This window comes from Pleurodeles waltl, chromosome 4_2, assembly GCF_031143425.1.
Source record: "Pleurodeles waltl isolate 20211129_DDA chromosome 4_2, aPleWal1.hap1.20221129, whole genome shotgun sequence".
NCBI lineage: Eukaryota > Metazoa > Chordata > Amphibia > Caudata > Salamandridae > Pleurodeles > Pleurodeles waltl.
The window spans coordinates 13,905,226-13,923,849 of record NC_090443.1 but is presented as its reverse complement, the minus strand read 5'-3'; the positions used below and the strand labels follow the sequence as shown (position 1 = coordinate 13,923,849).

Here is an 18,624-nt window from a genome sequence, read left to right as displayed (position 1 = left end):
CCAAGAACAATTATAGCATGGATCCTCAATTACAGAGACTGGAACACCATCCTGGAAGCAGCACAGAATCAAGGAGACCTACCTTACAAAAATACACAATTTAGAATCTTCACAGACTTCACGCGCCTGGTCCAAAGTCTACAGCGAAGCTTTGAGGAAGTTAAACAAAGTCCTGCACAAAAAAGTTATCAAATACTTGATGCTGTTTCCAGCGAGGCTGTGGATAGTCTTAGAGGGAAAATCCTAGTTCTTCACTCGGCCTGAGGAGGCATGGGATTGGACCGAGGGCTGGCGGAAAGCCAGACAACCACAACGAAGAGAGGTGGTGAGGAATGCTCAAGACACCCGAAGATCGGACGATCCCTCAATGCATCGTGCAGATGATACAGAGAGAGAAAAGGGCTGAGAGTCGCCCTGACGGATCACATAATGCAGATAGGAGTAGATGGGGCAGGTGGGGGGGAGGCGACTGGATATATCTCACATAGGTGTAGCATCCCTAAGTCAAGGAGACTGCATTTCCTTGCATACTCAGCATAGTAGTTCATCTCATGTTATGACTCGTAATCAGGGGCCAACTAACAGCTACATCTATGGAGTTAATACACGGTTAACTATTCCATAGTCACTATAGGTGGAGTTAACCAACCCTAAATACAGTTTGATGTTAAGGAACAGGTGACAGGCGCTCTGCAATTTGTGGGGGTGGGTAGTTCTGAGCCTACTAAGCAGGGTTGCAGGGAGGGTGTATTATGGGGAATTGTTCATTTTTGTTCATTTTTGTTATTGTATACTGTTTGTTTCTTGCTCAGACCAGCTTTACTAGATGGAGGGAGGAGAGCTTGGGGATGGAGGGAGGGAGGGGAAAGAGATGCCCCATTGTGCTATCAGCAAAGGACTCATTATACAGACACCAAAGCAATGCAGATGACCAGCAAAGGGCGTCTGAAGGCAATGGTCTGGAATGTTAAAGGGCTGGGCAACAAGATTAAATGTATGCTAGTACTGCAATTTATTAAATGCCAAGCCCCGGATATAGGCCTATTGCAGGAAACTCACTTAAAAGGCAATAATTATAGGGCACTAAATCGAATGGGATATACCTTAGTGACACATGCTGGATTTATCAATAATTCTAGGGGAGTGGGGGTTCTACTCGGAACTTCCACACCATTCATTCCGGGACGGGTCTGGACTGACCCTCTGCGTCGCTAAGAGGCATAGACCAGCACCTGGAATAGTCAGATGTTTATCATTTGCTCTGTATATGTGCCACCCACACTACAGGACTAAACGCTTCCAGCGCTGGGAACAGTGCTGCTAGAAATGCCAGTAGGCAACTTAATATTAGGGGCGGACATGAATGACACCGTCAATCCAGAATGTGATAGACTGACCAGTGCTAGGCCCAGGGCTACCATGAGCCAGTTGAGATCCTTTGTAGACTCCATGGGATTGGTACACCTGTGGAGGAATCACAACCCACAAGCCCGACAACTTACACACCTCTCGGCATCCCACAGAAAACTACCCTGCCTGTATTATTTATTCATACATAGGGCAAATGCAGGTAGATTCCATGACGCACAACACTTGGCTCTGGGAGTCTCAGATCATTCCCCAGTAGTTGTAATACTAAAAGGCTCCTCAGAGACCACAACTCTGCCTCCCTGGATAGCTACGTGGCACCTCAAAGGTTGCACATTGCAGGGGAAAATTAGAGAGGGGGTGGAAAACTATTTAAAAGAAAACATAGAATCAGTAGACTCAGCGGGCACCTTCTGGAAAGCATTTAAAACGGTATTAAGAAGCCACACCCAGGCAGTGATTGGGGGAGTAAATAAGGAGAAATGCCTTAAGTATGATACAATAGAGTGAAAGATCACAGACTTGGAAAAACAGGTGACAGGGAGTACAGAACTGAACATAGACCACTGTCACAGACTTCAGCTCAAACAGAAAGAGCTTAAAGAGCTGAAAACACAGCTAGGAAACACACTCTGGCAGTGCAGAGACAACTACATGATGTGGGAGACAAGGCCTGCAAATTGATAGTGTGGCTAGAGAGGAGGGACATGGGTCGCAACTGGGTGGCAGAACTATGGGCGGAGGGGAAGTAGAGGTTTGCCTCAAGCCCAGAAATAGCAGAGGCATTCGCCACATAATATGAGCAGATTTACGCCTCCAGGACAGTTCGCCCCAAAAGGGACTGTGGGGAACTCCTGGGAGACTTCCAGCTTCAGGTCTTATCGGTGGAAGATAGAGAAACACTGGAACAGGACCTGACAGTAGAGGGAGTACAGGAGGTTATCGGGGGGTTGCAGTCAGGAAAGGCGACGGGCCCTAATGGCTTACCAGTTGAGCTATATAAATGTGTCTCAAACATAGTGGCCCCACACATGTTAGCTATGTTCCAGGAGGCCAAAACAGTAGGATACCTCCCACCAGACATGAGAGAAACCACAATGGTAGTGATACATAAAAAAGGCAAGCCGCAAACGGCATGTAGCTCCTACCGACCTATAACACTAATTAACCTAGAAGCGAAAGTTCTTGCGAAGATTTTGAGTAAAAGGCTCCAGCTAGTTATAACAAGGTTGATGGACCTAGACCAGTTGGGCTTTATGCCAAATAGGAGCTCCAGACTTAGGCCCTCATTATGAACGTGGCAGTGTGGGCCGCCATGCTGGCGGTGGCTGTAATTACCGCCTCCGACATGGCAGCCCAGACCGCCATATAATATACGTGGCAGAACTGCCACTATTGTAACTCTGGCACTGCCAGGCTTCTGCCACCAGGCAGCCTGGCGGATGACAGAGTTATATAACTGACAGGGCAGTGCTGCAAGCAGTGCTGCCCACCAGATAATGTTCCAGTTTCCACCAGCCTTTCCCTGGCGGTTAAACCCGCCAGGGAAAAGCTGGCGGAATGGGTGCCTCAGGGGCCCCCGTGCACAGCCCCGTCGCACATGCCCGATTTATGGGCAGTGAAATGCGCGACGGGTGCAGCTGCACCCACCGCACTGCTACATTGCCGCCGGTTCCTTTTGGAGCAGGAGTCAATGTTCAGGTCCAGATGAATGTACATTATGTGGCCGGGGGGGGGAGGGGGGGCGGTCATCTGCACGCTGGTGGTGTTTTGGTTTTCCCGCTGAGTTCATAATGACCCCCTTAATCTTAGAAGACTATATGGGATTCTGCATGGGACCGGGCATCGGAGGCAGATGCTGCTATGGCATTATCACTGGACGCAAAAATGGCCTTTGATAGCATAGAATGGCCTTTCCTATTTGTAGTACTTCCTAGATTGGGTTTCGGCACTGAGTTCTGCTCGTGGGTCAAATATCTAAACCATGATCCAAGGGCCAGGATTAAAGTCAATGGAGCAGTCTCACGCTCCTTCATGCTTCGTAGGGGCACGCGGCAGGGATGCCCACTATCCCGCTCCTATTTGCCTTGGTCATGGATCCATTGGCCGAGTGGACACAACAGGATCCACTCGTATGGGGAATCAGGGAAGGAAACAACTGGGAAGCACAGAGCTCCCTAAATAAAGACAATGTTCTACTGTACGTCACAAAACAACATCATTCAGTGGGCAGGCTACTGCACATTATACACAACTTTGAACAATATTTGGGATATCAAATAAATTGGGAAGAGTCCCTCTGATGGGAGGAGAAAGCACTTTGCCACCCGGATGTGGGATTCCCCTGACTGAGGAGGGATTTACATATCTGGCAATATATATCACAAGGAGCCCTGAGGCTTTTCTCAAGAGAAATTTATGCCCACAACTGGACCAATTGCGGAACGATGTGTCACATTGGCGAACACTTCAGATATCCCTAATGGGTTGCGCGGCCCTGCTCAAAATGACGACCCTCATGGAGTTGTTGGGGGATGTCTGGAGAAATGGGAGATGAATTTCCTTTGAAAAGCTCCGTAATGAATTCTCCATGGCAGACTCAGAGAGATATAAATACCTCCAGATGAGGCCTGCACGCCGACGCCACATAAAAGAAGGGTAATCCTCCACAGATACATCCTGCTCGAAGACAGACTGCTACTGGAGCCACTTCCAGGCAAGGCAGTATCACTGATTTATAAAAAGATACTGAATAACACATCGGACTCTTTGCGTACACTTCGAGAGGCCTAGGAAGGAGACATAGGTCCCATTAGTGATGAAGACTAGCAGGAAGCCCTGCAGAGGCCCTGCGAGGTGGGGTTCCGGAACCAATTTCGCCTGACAGCTAAGGCTTTTACATAGGTCATATTATTCCAAATCCTTACTACATCGTATGGGCCACAGTGATTCTAATCTGTGTGATAGGGGGTGTGGCCTGGTGGGGACCTTTTTTCACACATTATGGAATTGCCCAATCATTCAGGGTTTCTGGTCCCAGGTAGCAGCAGAACTGACCCGAGTGAGAGGCCTGACGGTGCCAATGGAAGCCTGCTGGCACATCCTAAATATTACAGGGGAGGAAAATTGGCACAGACACCAAAAACCATGGTTGAGACTAGCAGCAGGAGTGGCCAAAAGGGGACATAGCCAAAGCATGGGGAGAAAGAGAGCCCCCTTCAATTAGAGAATGGAAATATAACATGGATTGGTGTCATCTAGTCGAACAGGAGATCTATAAAGGCCGGGGCTCTGTCCAGAAATACGATAAAATTTGGTCCCCCTGGCATAGTTCTAGAGGTATATGAACACATATGCGTCATGATGTATGGCGAGGTACCTCATGGGTGCATAGGCTGGGAACATTGGTTCTACTGATGCATGATCACAGAGAGACTGCATGATGTATGTATGTATTTCATATTTCTAAAGCGCATTCTGGCCAAGGCATCGAAGCGCTAGGAGCAGGAGTAAGAGGGCCAAGGAACAGGCGAAAAGAAAAGCAAGTCCATATCTACTGTGGAAAGAGCCACGTTTTTAGCTTCTTTCTGAAAGCCAAAAGATCATATTCTTTCCTCAACCTAGACGGGAGCGTGTTCTAGTAAATAAACTAACTTACTGGTATGTCAGATTGCAATATTCTACCTTTCTTCCTCTGAAAAGCAAAGTGTAAACTATATTATGATGTTGATATATGATGTATTCTGAGCATTGTGAATTTAAATAAAAAGAGTATAAAAAAAGAAGAAAACCCATCTGCCTGCTAGGCGGTCTGCCCGCCTGATTTAGATGTGCGCGGTCCTATAGCTGATAACCCTCCAGAGTCCTGCCACTCCACCAGAACTTCCCAACCGTGTTGACAGCACCATAGGAGAAAGCAGCTGATAGCGGGACTCCAGTCACCCTCTCCACTGAACAAATTTGGATGTGCCTTCCTGCCAAGCCAACTGTGGCGATGCTACCTCCACACCAAGTTGGCAGATTGGGGAAGAAGTAAGGTAAAAGCCTACCTTTTTTTCCCCGATGCCACTTCCGTTTTTGATGCAACACAACTGGCCAAGACCACCTGTTGCTGCTGCCACTGGACCAAAGAGAGAACACAAACACACTCAGCCCCCCACCCCATTGTCAGACTTGAAGGTAGGGAATGTGCATTGCCAGTCTACTTGCTGTGGTCACTGCACATGAGCTCTGGACCACTGCAGTCATATACATCTCACAGTTATTTTTTTAAATTGCTGTGACATGCATATGTCGTGAACACAATTGTGTTGGACATGTATGGGAACACACTGGTACAAGGCACATATTGCACACATACACAGAGTTCTTTTTAGTGTATCTATTCATTGCCAAATGAATGCTGGCACCCCAATGACATAACATTCACACTTGTCAACTATGCCCATGTGTGCACATGGCAAAGGGACCTGTACTTGTGATGTTGTGCTTCCAGTTGTGTATGTGAATCATTACATGCATGTGTGTGGGCGACTGGATTGGCTGGTTGAGGTGGAGAGCGCAGGAGTGGATGATGTGGTTGTGTCAGATTGTGTGCCACTTGCATATAGGTCTGAAATTGTTGTGTATGTTTGGTTGTGTGTTATGTTGCTGTATGTAACATTCAGGTGACTGTTGTTGTGTGGTGGTTGTTGGTGTGATGTGTGTAGTTGTGCTTTTGTGTGCATGTGTTTGTGTAGATGAGTGTGTAGTTGTGTTGGTGGTCTTGGTTGTTTCGTGTGTGGATGTAGTGTCAATAGAGTGTGCATGTTGTGTCATGGTTGTATGGGAGTGTGTGAAATGGCACTGTATAATAGTGTATATGTGGTGTGTTGTGTAGTGTGTAGTGCATGCGGGCACAAATGGCTAAAGAACAGTGGTTGTGTGTGACTTACCTCTCTTCCATGGCCACTGCCATTGTACAATGTCCATTGGGTCCCGCAATGGCCTCCCTCCGTCAGCAATCTGACACCAGTACACCACCTGTAGGACTGTAAAATATATATATAGTCGGCGGGAACCCATCAGCCTGACAGCTCGGAAGAGCACTCCCAACGTGGTGGTTTGCAGCTCTTCCACAATACATCTAAGTACAGAGGTCGGAACACCATCAACTTGACGCATACTCGGATCCACTGCTACAGCGTATTGGCGGTAATACCGTCAAGCTCTATATCAGGCCCTCTAATTCCTTGTTCCCCCCAGAGACATGTGTCTTATCACTGTCTCTCTAGAGTTATGTATCTCCTCAGTGTCTTCTTGTCTCCCCAGAGCCCAGTGTATTCTCCTTGAGTCTCTTTTATGTTTCTCCTCAGATGACAATTCTACTGTCTCCAGAGCTCTGTGTCTCTGTGCCTTATGAAAGTTCTTCTTTCATCTCCCTTCACAAGTAAAGGCCCTATTCACAAACTGCATTTTGTAGCACTTTAGTAGCACTGCAATACTACTAAAGTACTAAAAAATGCTGTTTACAAACCAGCGAGTGTAAATCTTCACCTCTTCTATCTTTTGTTTGGGGGGATCTTCAGGCATGTAAGTTTAATACTTAGGTGGTCATTATGAACACGGCGGAAACAACCGCTGTGTTCGTGCTGGCGGTCAAAACACTGATCGCCAGCGACCCCGGAACCCCGCTGGCCAGAAAATGAACATTTCTGAGAGCTGGCGGGCGGAAACATTGTTTCCGCCTGCCGGCTCACAGAAAGGCTTGGCCGGGACATTGACGGCGGCTTCACATGGAATGAAACATAATCTGCAGGGTAGCGCAGCTACCCTGGCGGATGGTGTTTCAACCCGCCGCCAGGCTGCCTGACGGCAGGAGCCTGGCGGTGGGTGACGGCTGCCACTGGCGGCCGTCACAATGTCCATAATATGGCGGTTTGGCCCGCCATGCCGGCTGGCGGCTTCAGCCGCCACTGCCAGCATGGCGGGCTGAACCACCATGTTCAAAATCAGGGCCTTAGTAGTAAATGTGAGAGGGGCTATGGAATGAACTTACCACTTACTTTGTACCAAGTAGGTGAGGTGTAGGTTTAATTCAAAATTAAGTTAATTAATCCTCTAGGATTGTTTTTCTTTGTTCTAGAAAATACATTTATAGATATAATTTACAATAAAAGTTCACAAAAAATGCCTTTACTAATTTATTATAAAGTTTAATTAACGTTTTTGATTTTCCCTATACATTACCATAGGGGCATCTACACCCCGACTATGGAGTCTCCTATAGTAAAGTATTAGTAAAAACATTTTTTGGTAAATATTAATGTAACATAATATTACATATTTATTTAAAATGTAAAACAAAATAAAAAATGTGACAGCACCATTAATATAATATTAAATTACATCTTTAATTAATTTAACTATATTAACAAATATTTTTCTGTTGATAAATAAAAAAAATGAATTCCCACTTGAAAGCTTCAAGTCTGTGGTTTCTGTTATCTAATGCAGTCTGTGGAGATGAGGGAGATGGGCCGGGATGGCTACTCAGACAGTGATCACTACCTCCCAATGGAAGGGCACGGCCGAGCTGCCTCCATGCCACGTCTTCCGGCTGAAAATCAGGTGAGCCTACAGCTCTTCATATGGTATTCTCAGCGGCATACTGGTCCCTACTGATTATATGTTTCACTTCAATTGCACGGCAAATCAGAGAGGGTGTTCTCTGGATGTTAATGTATCTAAAGTATTAAACTGCTGAGCAAAGTGCAGAGAATGAGTTCTGCGATCAAATTCAGTTCTCAAAAATAGGGAACTATTTTCGATGCAATTTTAGCGCCTATTGTGCTGCTATTGTTGTATGCATTGGCTCATTGATGTTTTGATAAACTTTTTTTAAATTTTATTATGTTTATTGTGAGTGGTGCATCAGACCCCCCCTCATTCACCATCTCTCATCTGGGGCCAGTGCCCTGTTTGCCAAAGACCAGAGCTAGACTCTGCACTCTTAAAGGTGTGGTCATGCTGTCCATAGCAAAGGTATTAACAATCTCCTGTGCAGTAACCATTCGCAAAGACACAGATCTCAACAGATTAATAATCACAGTCACTTTTCGTTTAATCTAATAAACACCACACATGATGATTTCTAACAACACAATGGGGGTTATTCTAACTTTGGAGGAGTGTTAATCCGTCCCAAAAGTGACGGTAAAGTGACGGATATACCACCAGCCGTATTACGAGTTCCATAGGATATAATGGACTCGTAATACGGCTGGTGGTAAATCCGACACTTTTCGGTCACTTTTGGGACGGATTAACACCTCCTCCAAAGTTAGAATAACCCCCAATATGTTAGTAGCATGTATGGCTGTAGATACACATGCTCTGCATACTCCTGCCATCTAGTGTTGGGCTCAGACATTACATCTTGTTTTTCTTTGAAGAGGCTTCGAGTCACGGGAGGTGTTGTAAATCTTCTCCTAGTCCACAATGCACAAGGGCACTAACCCCACCGCAATTTATTTTTCCACTATTGAGTTTGGACATTTTCAGCAACAGCTCTGAGATTCATTTGATCCTCTGTTATTTTTCAGGCTTTATTTTTGTACTTTTTGAGACAGATGACTCGGATAACAATTACTGGACGGTTGGCCCACATTTGTCGATTCTCACACTACTCCTACTGATTGCAACCGGTTTGACATTCTAGGGCTTCAGTCTTTGACTCAGCTGAGTCTTTTTCGACCTTTGCAAAGCTCGGAGTTGGCGACGTAACACACACTCTTCCAATTTTGTCCAAGGTACACAACAAAGCACCTCTAAGAAGATCAGCATGGCATTTGCAAACTATTCCTCTACCTCAACCACAGGACTTCCTGTGAGTTCTTCCTTGCTTTTTGGTGTAAGAAGGCCTTGTGATACTAATCCAGCCCAAGGACCATCTCTTTATTTGGGTTCCGATGAATCTTTCTTGTCTGTTCCGAGGGATGAGTAGATAATTTTACCAGATAATTCAAACCAATTACATTGCAACTCAATAGTCACACATTAAACCTCAGAGTCCAAATTAAAGTTTCAAAGGGCTTTATTACAGACTTGAGGCAAGATTATATAGGTGAGCCTCAAAACTATAGAACAGTTCTACCAAATCACCATTGGAGAATTAAGGCGTTGCACAATATTAAATCGGAGCAACATATAAAAGACCAAAATTCAATAGCAACAATGCAGAAAATCAGGAAAAGTATGTGATGACTAGATTCTAAAATTAGGTTTTCTGGCCTAACCCTTGAATCTAGCTCCTAAACTGTTCCAATACTAAAGGAATAATTGAGAAAGGTTAGCAAACAGAACTTCAGTAGAAGATTCTAATCAAGAAAGGCTCGCTCTCAGCAAGGGGCAATGAGAATCTAAATCTCTCACCAACTAAACCACACTTAAATCTAAGTTTTTTTAGGTGTGATGACATCATAACCAAAACTCTCATTTGAAACACAAAACTGCACATAAATTATATTTATTACTTCAGTCTATCAAAGACTTTGACACTCAACCCTGATACACTCTCACATTCAGGAATCTTAAAAGCTATAACTGTCAATGACAGGATACTCCTTCCTTCCGGCAGCTCTTATCTGTTGTGCAGAACGAGCTCTTTGTTAGCTTCAGCACCTGCAGCTTTGGAAAAACAAGCTTTCACGTTGAAGATTAGAACATACAAAAATAATGTAGCCTTCATTCCAACCAAACTAAAATTAACATGAATATACTTTTAGTTCAAATATACTTTAAATGTCTAACTTGTTGAATATAAAATAATTATAAAGAATAACATTTCTAAAATACAATAACATAGACATTTTTGTAAATGAGTATCAAATGTGGCCTACATGAAACATTAATTTCATTGTGCACTTTTACGAATATATTTCCGTGCACTATAGTTTACAATTCGTTTTACACATTACAAAAAGAAAAATAATCACTCCTTCTCACATTTTAAGAAGCATAATGGCGCTGCCAGGTTATGCTCCTTCAACCTTCCCTCTGATGACGTGGAACATCATCACAAACCCACTTCATTCTTGAATGAGACTCTCTAAAACGTAGTCGTTTTATCTGGATTCTTCCAAACATTTTATGTCATCGTAATAGTTACACTGATGATCTTCCAACTCAACGTGTGATCTCTTTCTGCTTTGCTGAATCCTCATTCCTCTGAAAATTTTGTATCCAAAAAACAGAACTATTCCTACTATGGAAATAATCAGCAAAGGTCTCAATACAAAACTACAATTCCACTTCCAAAATTTCCAAACCATCTACCTATAGCAGAAAATCCACCTCCAATCGCTTCCCATGCACCAGTTGCTTCCAGCTCTTTCAAATCCTTTGTCAGCCCTGCAATATTCCTGATACATTCTGCGAATCCTTACTTTTATCTTGTATGAAAGTACAACATTACTGGACCTTCACCATCTGACAGACTTTGCGCTCTTTTGCGAGCAACATGTCTAACACAAGGAGATTTTGTAAAATCATTCATCTGATCGCTGTCATCTCAGAATTTACAACCAGTAACACTCCAGCAGTACTAGTGGCTAATTTATCCACTACACTAGACAGCCTTCTAATCTTCAAAACATTCAAAATCAATCCCACAGACAGGATTAAAGCAACAAAATTATCTCTTAACACTTCTGCACTCACACCTCGCTTAGATCGGGAATCTTGAGTCCAAACAGGATCGTTAACATGTTCTACATGATAAATTTTGGGAAAAACAATCCCCAAATAACACATTCCATGCCATCCTTTTGGCATTCTAAAATAAGCAAGTTTTCCACAAACAAAATAAACTCCAGAGATAACAGTACCCTCTCCACCCAAATACAACTTATAATTCCCTCGAACTTCAAAAGTGTGCTCACATTCACTCTTTCCCACAAACACATTATCAGACTCAGATCTTTCTATTCAAGTGCACAATCTTTCTTTGTGTTCCCATTCTAGAGCTAAAGCAGCTAAACTTCCAGCTAACTGATGTGTGGTTTTCTTCCTTTGTCCACTTATTTTGACTCTGGAAATGCTCATCTAACTGTAAGCTGGCTTCCAACCCTGTCCTTCTGTTCTCAACTAAATTCAGGAATTTCTTCTCAACCTCTGATAATATACAAGTTAAATTGTGTTGGTGTGCATAAACGGTGTCTAAAGTGAAAACAGGTGTGAAAGATCTTGCAATTATTTTCATTTCCAAGGGAAATGGATGTCTGTTCAAATGATCGATTATAGGGATCTCTTAACTAAATCGTAGTTTGAAAGGTAATATTGATAATGTCCTGTCCTGTAAAACAAACTCGAGAAAAGACGGCATGAAATTCCATAAGTCATGGGAATATGATGATAGGTGATGCCTTCTGAAACAGAAGCAGGCAACTGAGTGCATACATAGCAATCTCTCTCCTCCATAGTCTCTATATACTCATACAATAAACAGAAATATACATTTGCAGAATAATCTCTCCTAGATGCATCTAAGTGTAATGCTTTCTCATCTAACTTACTGCTTGTTTTAGGATTAATAGTTTTGGGTACTTACTAGAAGATTTCTCCTCTTCTATATGACTGGTAGGTAAAACACTCCTACTGGCAAGATTATTAGTACTACAACAAAAATGAGCAATAAAGCACCTACTGTGTATTTACATCTATTTCTCTTGTTTGGCTCCATTATATCTTTAGAATCTGCTCTATTATTAAGGAAATATGGTGGCAGCAAAATATTTCTTCATTAATTTCACCAAAGCAAGCTGCAAAGGAATGTTCAAAAGTTAATTTATCAACAGTATAAAATCTTCATGAGACTTCCCTAGCCCTACTCCATGTTCTTCTGAGTGATAACTTTATTTCTTCTACTGGGACCTAGGAAATCTTCCAAATTCTCGATCCCAAGCAATGTAAATGTCTCTAATGTGCACACAAACCTAACTCATAGATGACAATGAAAGTTCAAGGTATAGTTTAATCACAATGTTCAGTTCATGGAGGTTCAGCTGAACCTGTAGGTTGATTCCAATATTCCCAGAATTCTTGATCTTCGTCATTTGCAAAGTAAGTCCACTCAGGTGAAGAATACTTATGACTAGGCACTCTTGTTCTATTTGACTTTCTCAATGCCCACTCCTTCGTCTTCACTTTCCCTCCGATCAGAGTTCTCAGTTTCCTTAACAATCACCGGTTACACACACTCTTTAGGCAGACTCGCTTTTCCTCGTACATGTCTTCTGGACCAATGGTCTCCAGCTTCTACTTGCTTTCTTCCTGCACTCGTTCCTTCGCTGGGGTCTGATTCTGAATCTGGCGCATTCGTCACAGAACAAGACTCTATTGTTTCAGCTTCAGAGTCAGTCGTGACTTGCTCAAGACCCTCTTCAATATGATGGAATGCTACTTCCGTCTCTACTTCGTCCCCGAAAGGTTGGATGACCTATTCCAGTTGTCTTTCTTGCAACACTGGTTCCTCTGAGACAGGTGCTGTCATATCAAGGGGAAATTCAACTCTGCAAGTATGGGAAGCTTGGATCCAATTGCGAAGACATCCACACTTTACAGCAGTCATGGTCATTAGGATCTCCTGGTAGGTTCCACGCCACTAAGGTTCTGGGCACGTTTTTCTAACATGTTTCTTTACCAAGACCCAGTCGCCCATACTAAGGTCATGGCACTGTTCCTGTAGTGGAAAAGCTGTAGTCAATCCAACCTGAAGAGACACAGAATGCACCACATCAGCTAGTCCTTTGCAATAGTCTAGGACCATATCATCTGCTATATGCACAAGTGCATTTGCAAGAATCGCTGGTAGTCTAATCGCCCTCCCCATCAAGATTTCATGGGGGGACAGTCCAGTCTTTCGATCAGGTACACTCCGAAGACTCATCAACACAATTGGCAAAGCATCAGGCCATTTCAAGGATTTCAAAGCACACACCTTTGCCAGTCTCGATTTCAGAGTGCCATTCACTTGCTCAACAAGACCGGAAGACCCTGGGGGTCATTCCGACCCTGGCGGTCCAAGACCGCCAGGGCCGTGAATGACGGAAGCACCGCCAACAGGCTGGCGGTGCTTCCATGCCCATTCAGAAAACCGGGTCCGGTGGTTTCCCGCCGGATATCCCCCGGCTGGGCGAATCCGCCATAGCGCCGCCATGGGGATTCCGACCCCCTTACCGCCAGCCTGTTTCTGGCGGTTGTCACCGCCAGGGAGAGGCTGGCGGTAACGGGTGTCTAGGGGCCCCTGGGGGCCCCTGCACTGCCCACGCCACTGGCATGGGCAGTGCAGGGGTCCCCTAACAGGGCCCCAGCCTGCTTTTCACTGTCTGCCTAGCAGACAGTGAAAAGTGCGACGGGTGCAACTGCACCCGTCGCACACCTGCAACACCGCCGGCTCCATTCGGAGCCGGCTTCAGTGTTGCAGGCCCCCTTCCCGCTGGGCCGGCGGGCGCTAACAGAATGACCCCCTCAGATCTATAACTGAGGTGCAATCTCTGTTCCATTTGAAATGCTGCACACAGCAACTTCAGAACCTCATTGTTGAAATGAGTTCCTTGATCTGATTCCAAAGAGGTCGGAAAACTAAACGTGGGTATGAGCTCCCTCAACAGCAGTTTAGCTACAGTAAGACTATCATTTCCTCTAGTTGGGTACGCCTCAACCCAATGGAAAAAGATACACACAATAACCAAAACATACTACAATCCATTGAACACAGGCATCTCTATGAAATCCATTAGTATCCTGTTAAAAGGTCCTCCTGACCTTCCTATGTGACTCAATGTAACTGCAGTTCTGTTTCCAACATTCTTCTGTTGACACGCAACACATCGATGACATAACACTTCAGCCATCCATCTGAATAAGGGTTGAACCAAGTCTGTCTGAGCAATCTCACCATAGCATCCCTACCAATATGAGCAGGACTGGAAAAATGTATAGCCAGAGGAGGTAACAAGCTATTTGGCAATACTGGTCTTCCGTCCAATGAAACCCAAATGTCATCATCTCTTTTGACACAACCTGCCCTGATCCATCCCTACTGTTTATCTTCAGGCACTTTCTCTTGGAGCCTTTTCACTTCATCCCCAGTCTCAGCTATTGTCAATAAAAGGTTAAAGTTAGTCCCATCTATTCCCTCATTTGTGAATTCACCAATTAAGGTACAGACATTAGGGGCACAATATCTTGCAACCTTATCGGCATACCTATTGCTCAACGTCACATTGAAATATCCAGAATGGTGTGCAGGGCACTTGACCACTGCAGCTTGTTCAGGCAATTGTAGTGCGTCAAGAAGGTTTTTCACTTGTTCGCTGTTCCAGATCGGAAATCCAGAGGACGTCATAAAACTTTGCTAAGACCACAGTTGTTCGAAGTCATGAACAACGCCAAAGCCGTATTGACTAACAGTAAAGATTGTCACTTTAAATTGATGGGAGACACAGCATGCTCTAGTAAAAGCAATCAATTTGGCCAGTTGGGCAGAGAATATTCCTTGAAGCCAGGAAGCTTGGACAACTCCAGACAAAGTACAGAAAGTATAAGCTGCTCTCAAACTTCTGCCGTTGTCTTTCCTATTTTTACTGTGACTGGCAGTTCCTTGAGCTATCGTTGTTTATTCTCCAAACCATCAACTTGGACTGTTTTTCCCGAGAGGGGTAGGTTTGGGACTTCTACTGTTCTCAGAGTAGAACGGGCAGCACCAGTATTAACCGAAAATTACATGGGATGGCCATGCACTTTGCTATCTATGAATGTTCCGCTCTGGTCTACTTCTAAGGCTGTGACAAGTACCCATCTTCCTCCCCTCTCAAGCACCGTCAGGCTGGCTGACTGGAGCCATTTCTTTCACCTATGTCAAACAAAGGGACTATTTTCCTGCACCCCATTCACATTCATTCTCATGCCCTGATTTACATTCTGGCGTGATCCAGCAGCATTCTGCTGCGGCATCAGGAGTTGAGGGACTTGCGTCACTGGTGCTTGGGGCACAATACAATTTTGGCTCCTGGGTCTTTGGACACCCTGCATCTGGTTAGGATTGTTATTCTCAGAAAGAAAAAATCTTGCATTTTGGGCCTGATTAGCTGGATTTAAACGCAGTTCCTGCGTCCAATGTCCCAGCTTGTTGTGGAGGTGACAAGAAGTTGATCTTCTTAGACTAATTACATCCATCCCTGTACTAGGGTCAATTGGGACTCCTACCTTGCATTGGATTCTGTCGCTGTTGATATGCACCTTGAATTGTACCGGCATTATTTACAGCAGTGGCCATCTGGCTAGTCCTTTAAGCTGCTTTCATTTGGGGGCAAGCATCAACTTTTTCTACTTCATCCATATTTCATAATGGCAATATTTAGCATAATGCAAAATCTCATCAATAGACTTATTCTGCCAACAGATTGAATGCTGTAGAATCATTAGACTTATCTCTGGCCTCAATCCTGTCACAAACCTCAACACAAAATGTCTCATATATTTTGCCTCTAAAGTCTCTATACCACTGTACTTTTTAAATACTTATAACAGCCTTTCATAGCAGGCATGGATCGACTCCTTTGGTTCTTGAGTTGTTCTATTAATCTTGACCCAATCAACATCTTAAGAGGGCACCTTCCCTTTCAGGAAAGTCATGACCTTCTGATATTTCCTTATCACGAACGGCGAAGGACCATTAGGGGCATATTTATACTCACCTAGCGCCACCTTGCACCACATTAACGTAATTTATGTTTATGTTAATGTGGCGCAACAAGGCCAAAATCCCCACGCCATATTAACAGGGTTGAGCAATGCATGCATTGCGCCACCCTGTAACCTTTTGCGATACATTATGCCTGAACCAGGCATAATGTATGCAAAGGGGGCGTTCCCCCGTTAGGGGAGCCGGTAAAATGGTGCCAGGAAATCTATGGGATTTCCTTGCGCCATTTATTACGGCACTTTTAACACCTGCTCAAGAGCAGGCGTTAAAATGGAGCTTCCATTCTTTAGAATGGGCCCCTATGTACTCTGCAGGAGTAGCACCAACAGTTTGGCGCTACTCCTGCAGAGTACATCAATAGAGTCAATAAAAATGACTCTATTACCCCCTACCCTGAGCCACGGTGCGCCGTAGTTTAAATACGGCACACACATGGTGGCGGTAAGGGGGTGCTAAGGGGCGCAGGGAAAGTGGCGCTGCACTTAGTGCAGCTCCACTTTCCATAAATCTGACCCTTAAATACTACACGTCTAGGTGGTTCTGTCTCAGGCCATCAGACAGCTATTTTGCACTTAGTTCACAAGTCACTCAGAACAACAATATCAAACAATGTATTCAAATCAATCCACAACACCTTTCAACCTGTTGATACCATTCCACTAGCTTCTCTCGCAACTTTGAGAAATCATTGGTAAATGATGTAAGATCATTTCGACTCCATGGCACATGAACATAACCACCACCAGGCACTTCTCTCAAGGGGAAGGTTGTAACACCTCCCTCTGCTCCAGTGGTGGCGGTTCAGCCGAAGGTTTCTTCACCTCTTTCTTTCTCGTCCATTTAGTATCCCACTTACCTGATTGATTCCTTTTCCTAGTGTTCTGAATCAATTCCCTAATCTGAGTTTTCAATCCCAGAGTTCTCATATCAACAATGTCTTTTTCACTAAAACACACTCAGTAGCTCCTTTGCAAAGCCTTGGTTATAGTTAATTCTCCCTCATATGTTTAAGCCAATTTTGCAAATTTATCATGAACTTGGCCAGCTCACTTAGTAATTCCCTATGCATGAATCCAAGCTCATCTTCTTGATAAGTCTCTAGCTGTTCCAAGCCAAGATTTCCAACAATCATTACATCCAGTTCTATTGTCAACTTTGCTGTTGTCACCCATCAGACCCCGTTATGGATGGGGAAATGGTAGAGTGCGACGGTGGCGCTGGAGGGGTTTGTGGAGTGGGGTCTGTTGGGTATTTCATTGGTTGGGGATGTGTGGAAGGGTGATGTATTGAAATAATTTCAGGAAATGCATGCAGATTTTCAACTAACTCAGATGCAGTTCTTTAAATACCTCCGATTTCGGCACGCTCTGGGAGAGCACTTGTCGACCGCAGGCACTCTGCCGGAGTTCAGCCCTCTCGAGGCCAAGCTACTCATGGAGTCTGGGAGGGAAAGGTGTTTCCCAGGTCTATAAAATGTTAGTTAACAATGCTCTGGGGAACTTGGACTGAACTAGAACCAAATGGGAATCATGGTTGGGGGCCCTAGAGGAGGCCGAATGGATGGAGGCTTTGATGGCGCCAAGGGTGCTGGCAGTGTCAGTGAGACTTCACGCAGTGCAATTCTAGTATTTACACAGAGCATATCTAACACCAATCAGGCTACACCGGGCTGGTTTACGCTCTACTGCTCAATGTCCACGGTGTGCAGGGGAGCCAGCGGATTTCTTTCATATGGTCTGGTCCTGTCCAGTGTTACAGATATATTGGGGCAAAGTAGTCCGCGAGCTGAGTGAGGTGCTGGGGCAGGAGATGCAGATGTCCACAAAACTAATGTTGTTGGGGGTGATGGAGGAAATGGGGGGAGCGCGAGCAAAACGTGCCCTTGCAGGTACGGCCCTGCTGGTCGCAAAGAGAGACATTGCTGCTGCCTGGAACTCTTCTGCGGGTCCGTCAGTCCAAAAATGGAGAAGGGTGGTGGACTAGTGCCCAAGCCAAGAAAAGCTGGTGTACGAATCCAGGGGTTGTCCTCGGAAACATGAGAAGGTTTGGGGACGATGGCTGGGAACGCTGCGGTAGGCTGGGACGGGGTTATGACTTTTAATGTCGTGTCAATAATTGAATCGCCGTTTGGCTCCTGGAATGTCTTACTGTCAATTGTTAATTATTCTTTGGAACTGGAGCTCATTGAGCTATCTGTGTCAACTGTCTTGCACTTCTACGTTAAATACAATAAACAAAATTAAATTAAAATCTTCTCTCTCAGTGTGGGTGGAAGCATTCCCTGATTTACTTCTGAACTAGTACTCTCTTTAGATGGGGTGTTTCCATTACAGAATTGTACCTAGTGATCTATCTCCTTCGCACTAATGGATCATGTCACCAGAGGAAGTTTAGATGTGGAATCACTTCCCGGACCATCATTTCCCAAATTCAAAGGTGGTTCCCATGAAAAAGTATTATATGCGGGTATCTTGATATATACCTATTTAAGTGCATCCTGACATATTCAA

General features: G+C 44.5%; 1 protein-coding gene across 12 annotated transcripts in view; it reads left to right on the top strand.

Moving 5' to 3' along the window:
- The window catches only part of CACNA1A (calcium voltage-gated channel subunit alpha1 A), a 1,156,221-nt gene that overhangs the window by 1,010,066 nt on the left and 127,531 nt on the right, over positions 1–18,624 (top strand). For all 12 annotated transcript variants that reach the window (XM_069230415.1, XM_069230416.1, XM_069230412.1 and 9 more), the window contains one exon: positions 7,864–7,977. In XM_069230415.1, coding sequence (XP_069086516.1) covers positions 7,864–7,977 — 114 coding nt within the window. The remainder of the gene's footprint in view (positions 1–7,863; positions 7,978–18,624) is intronic.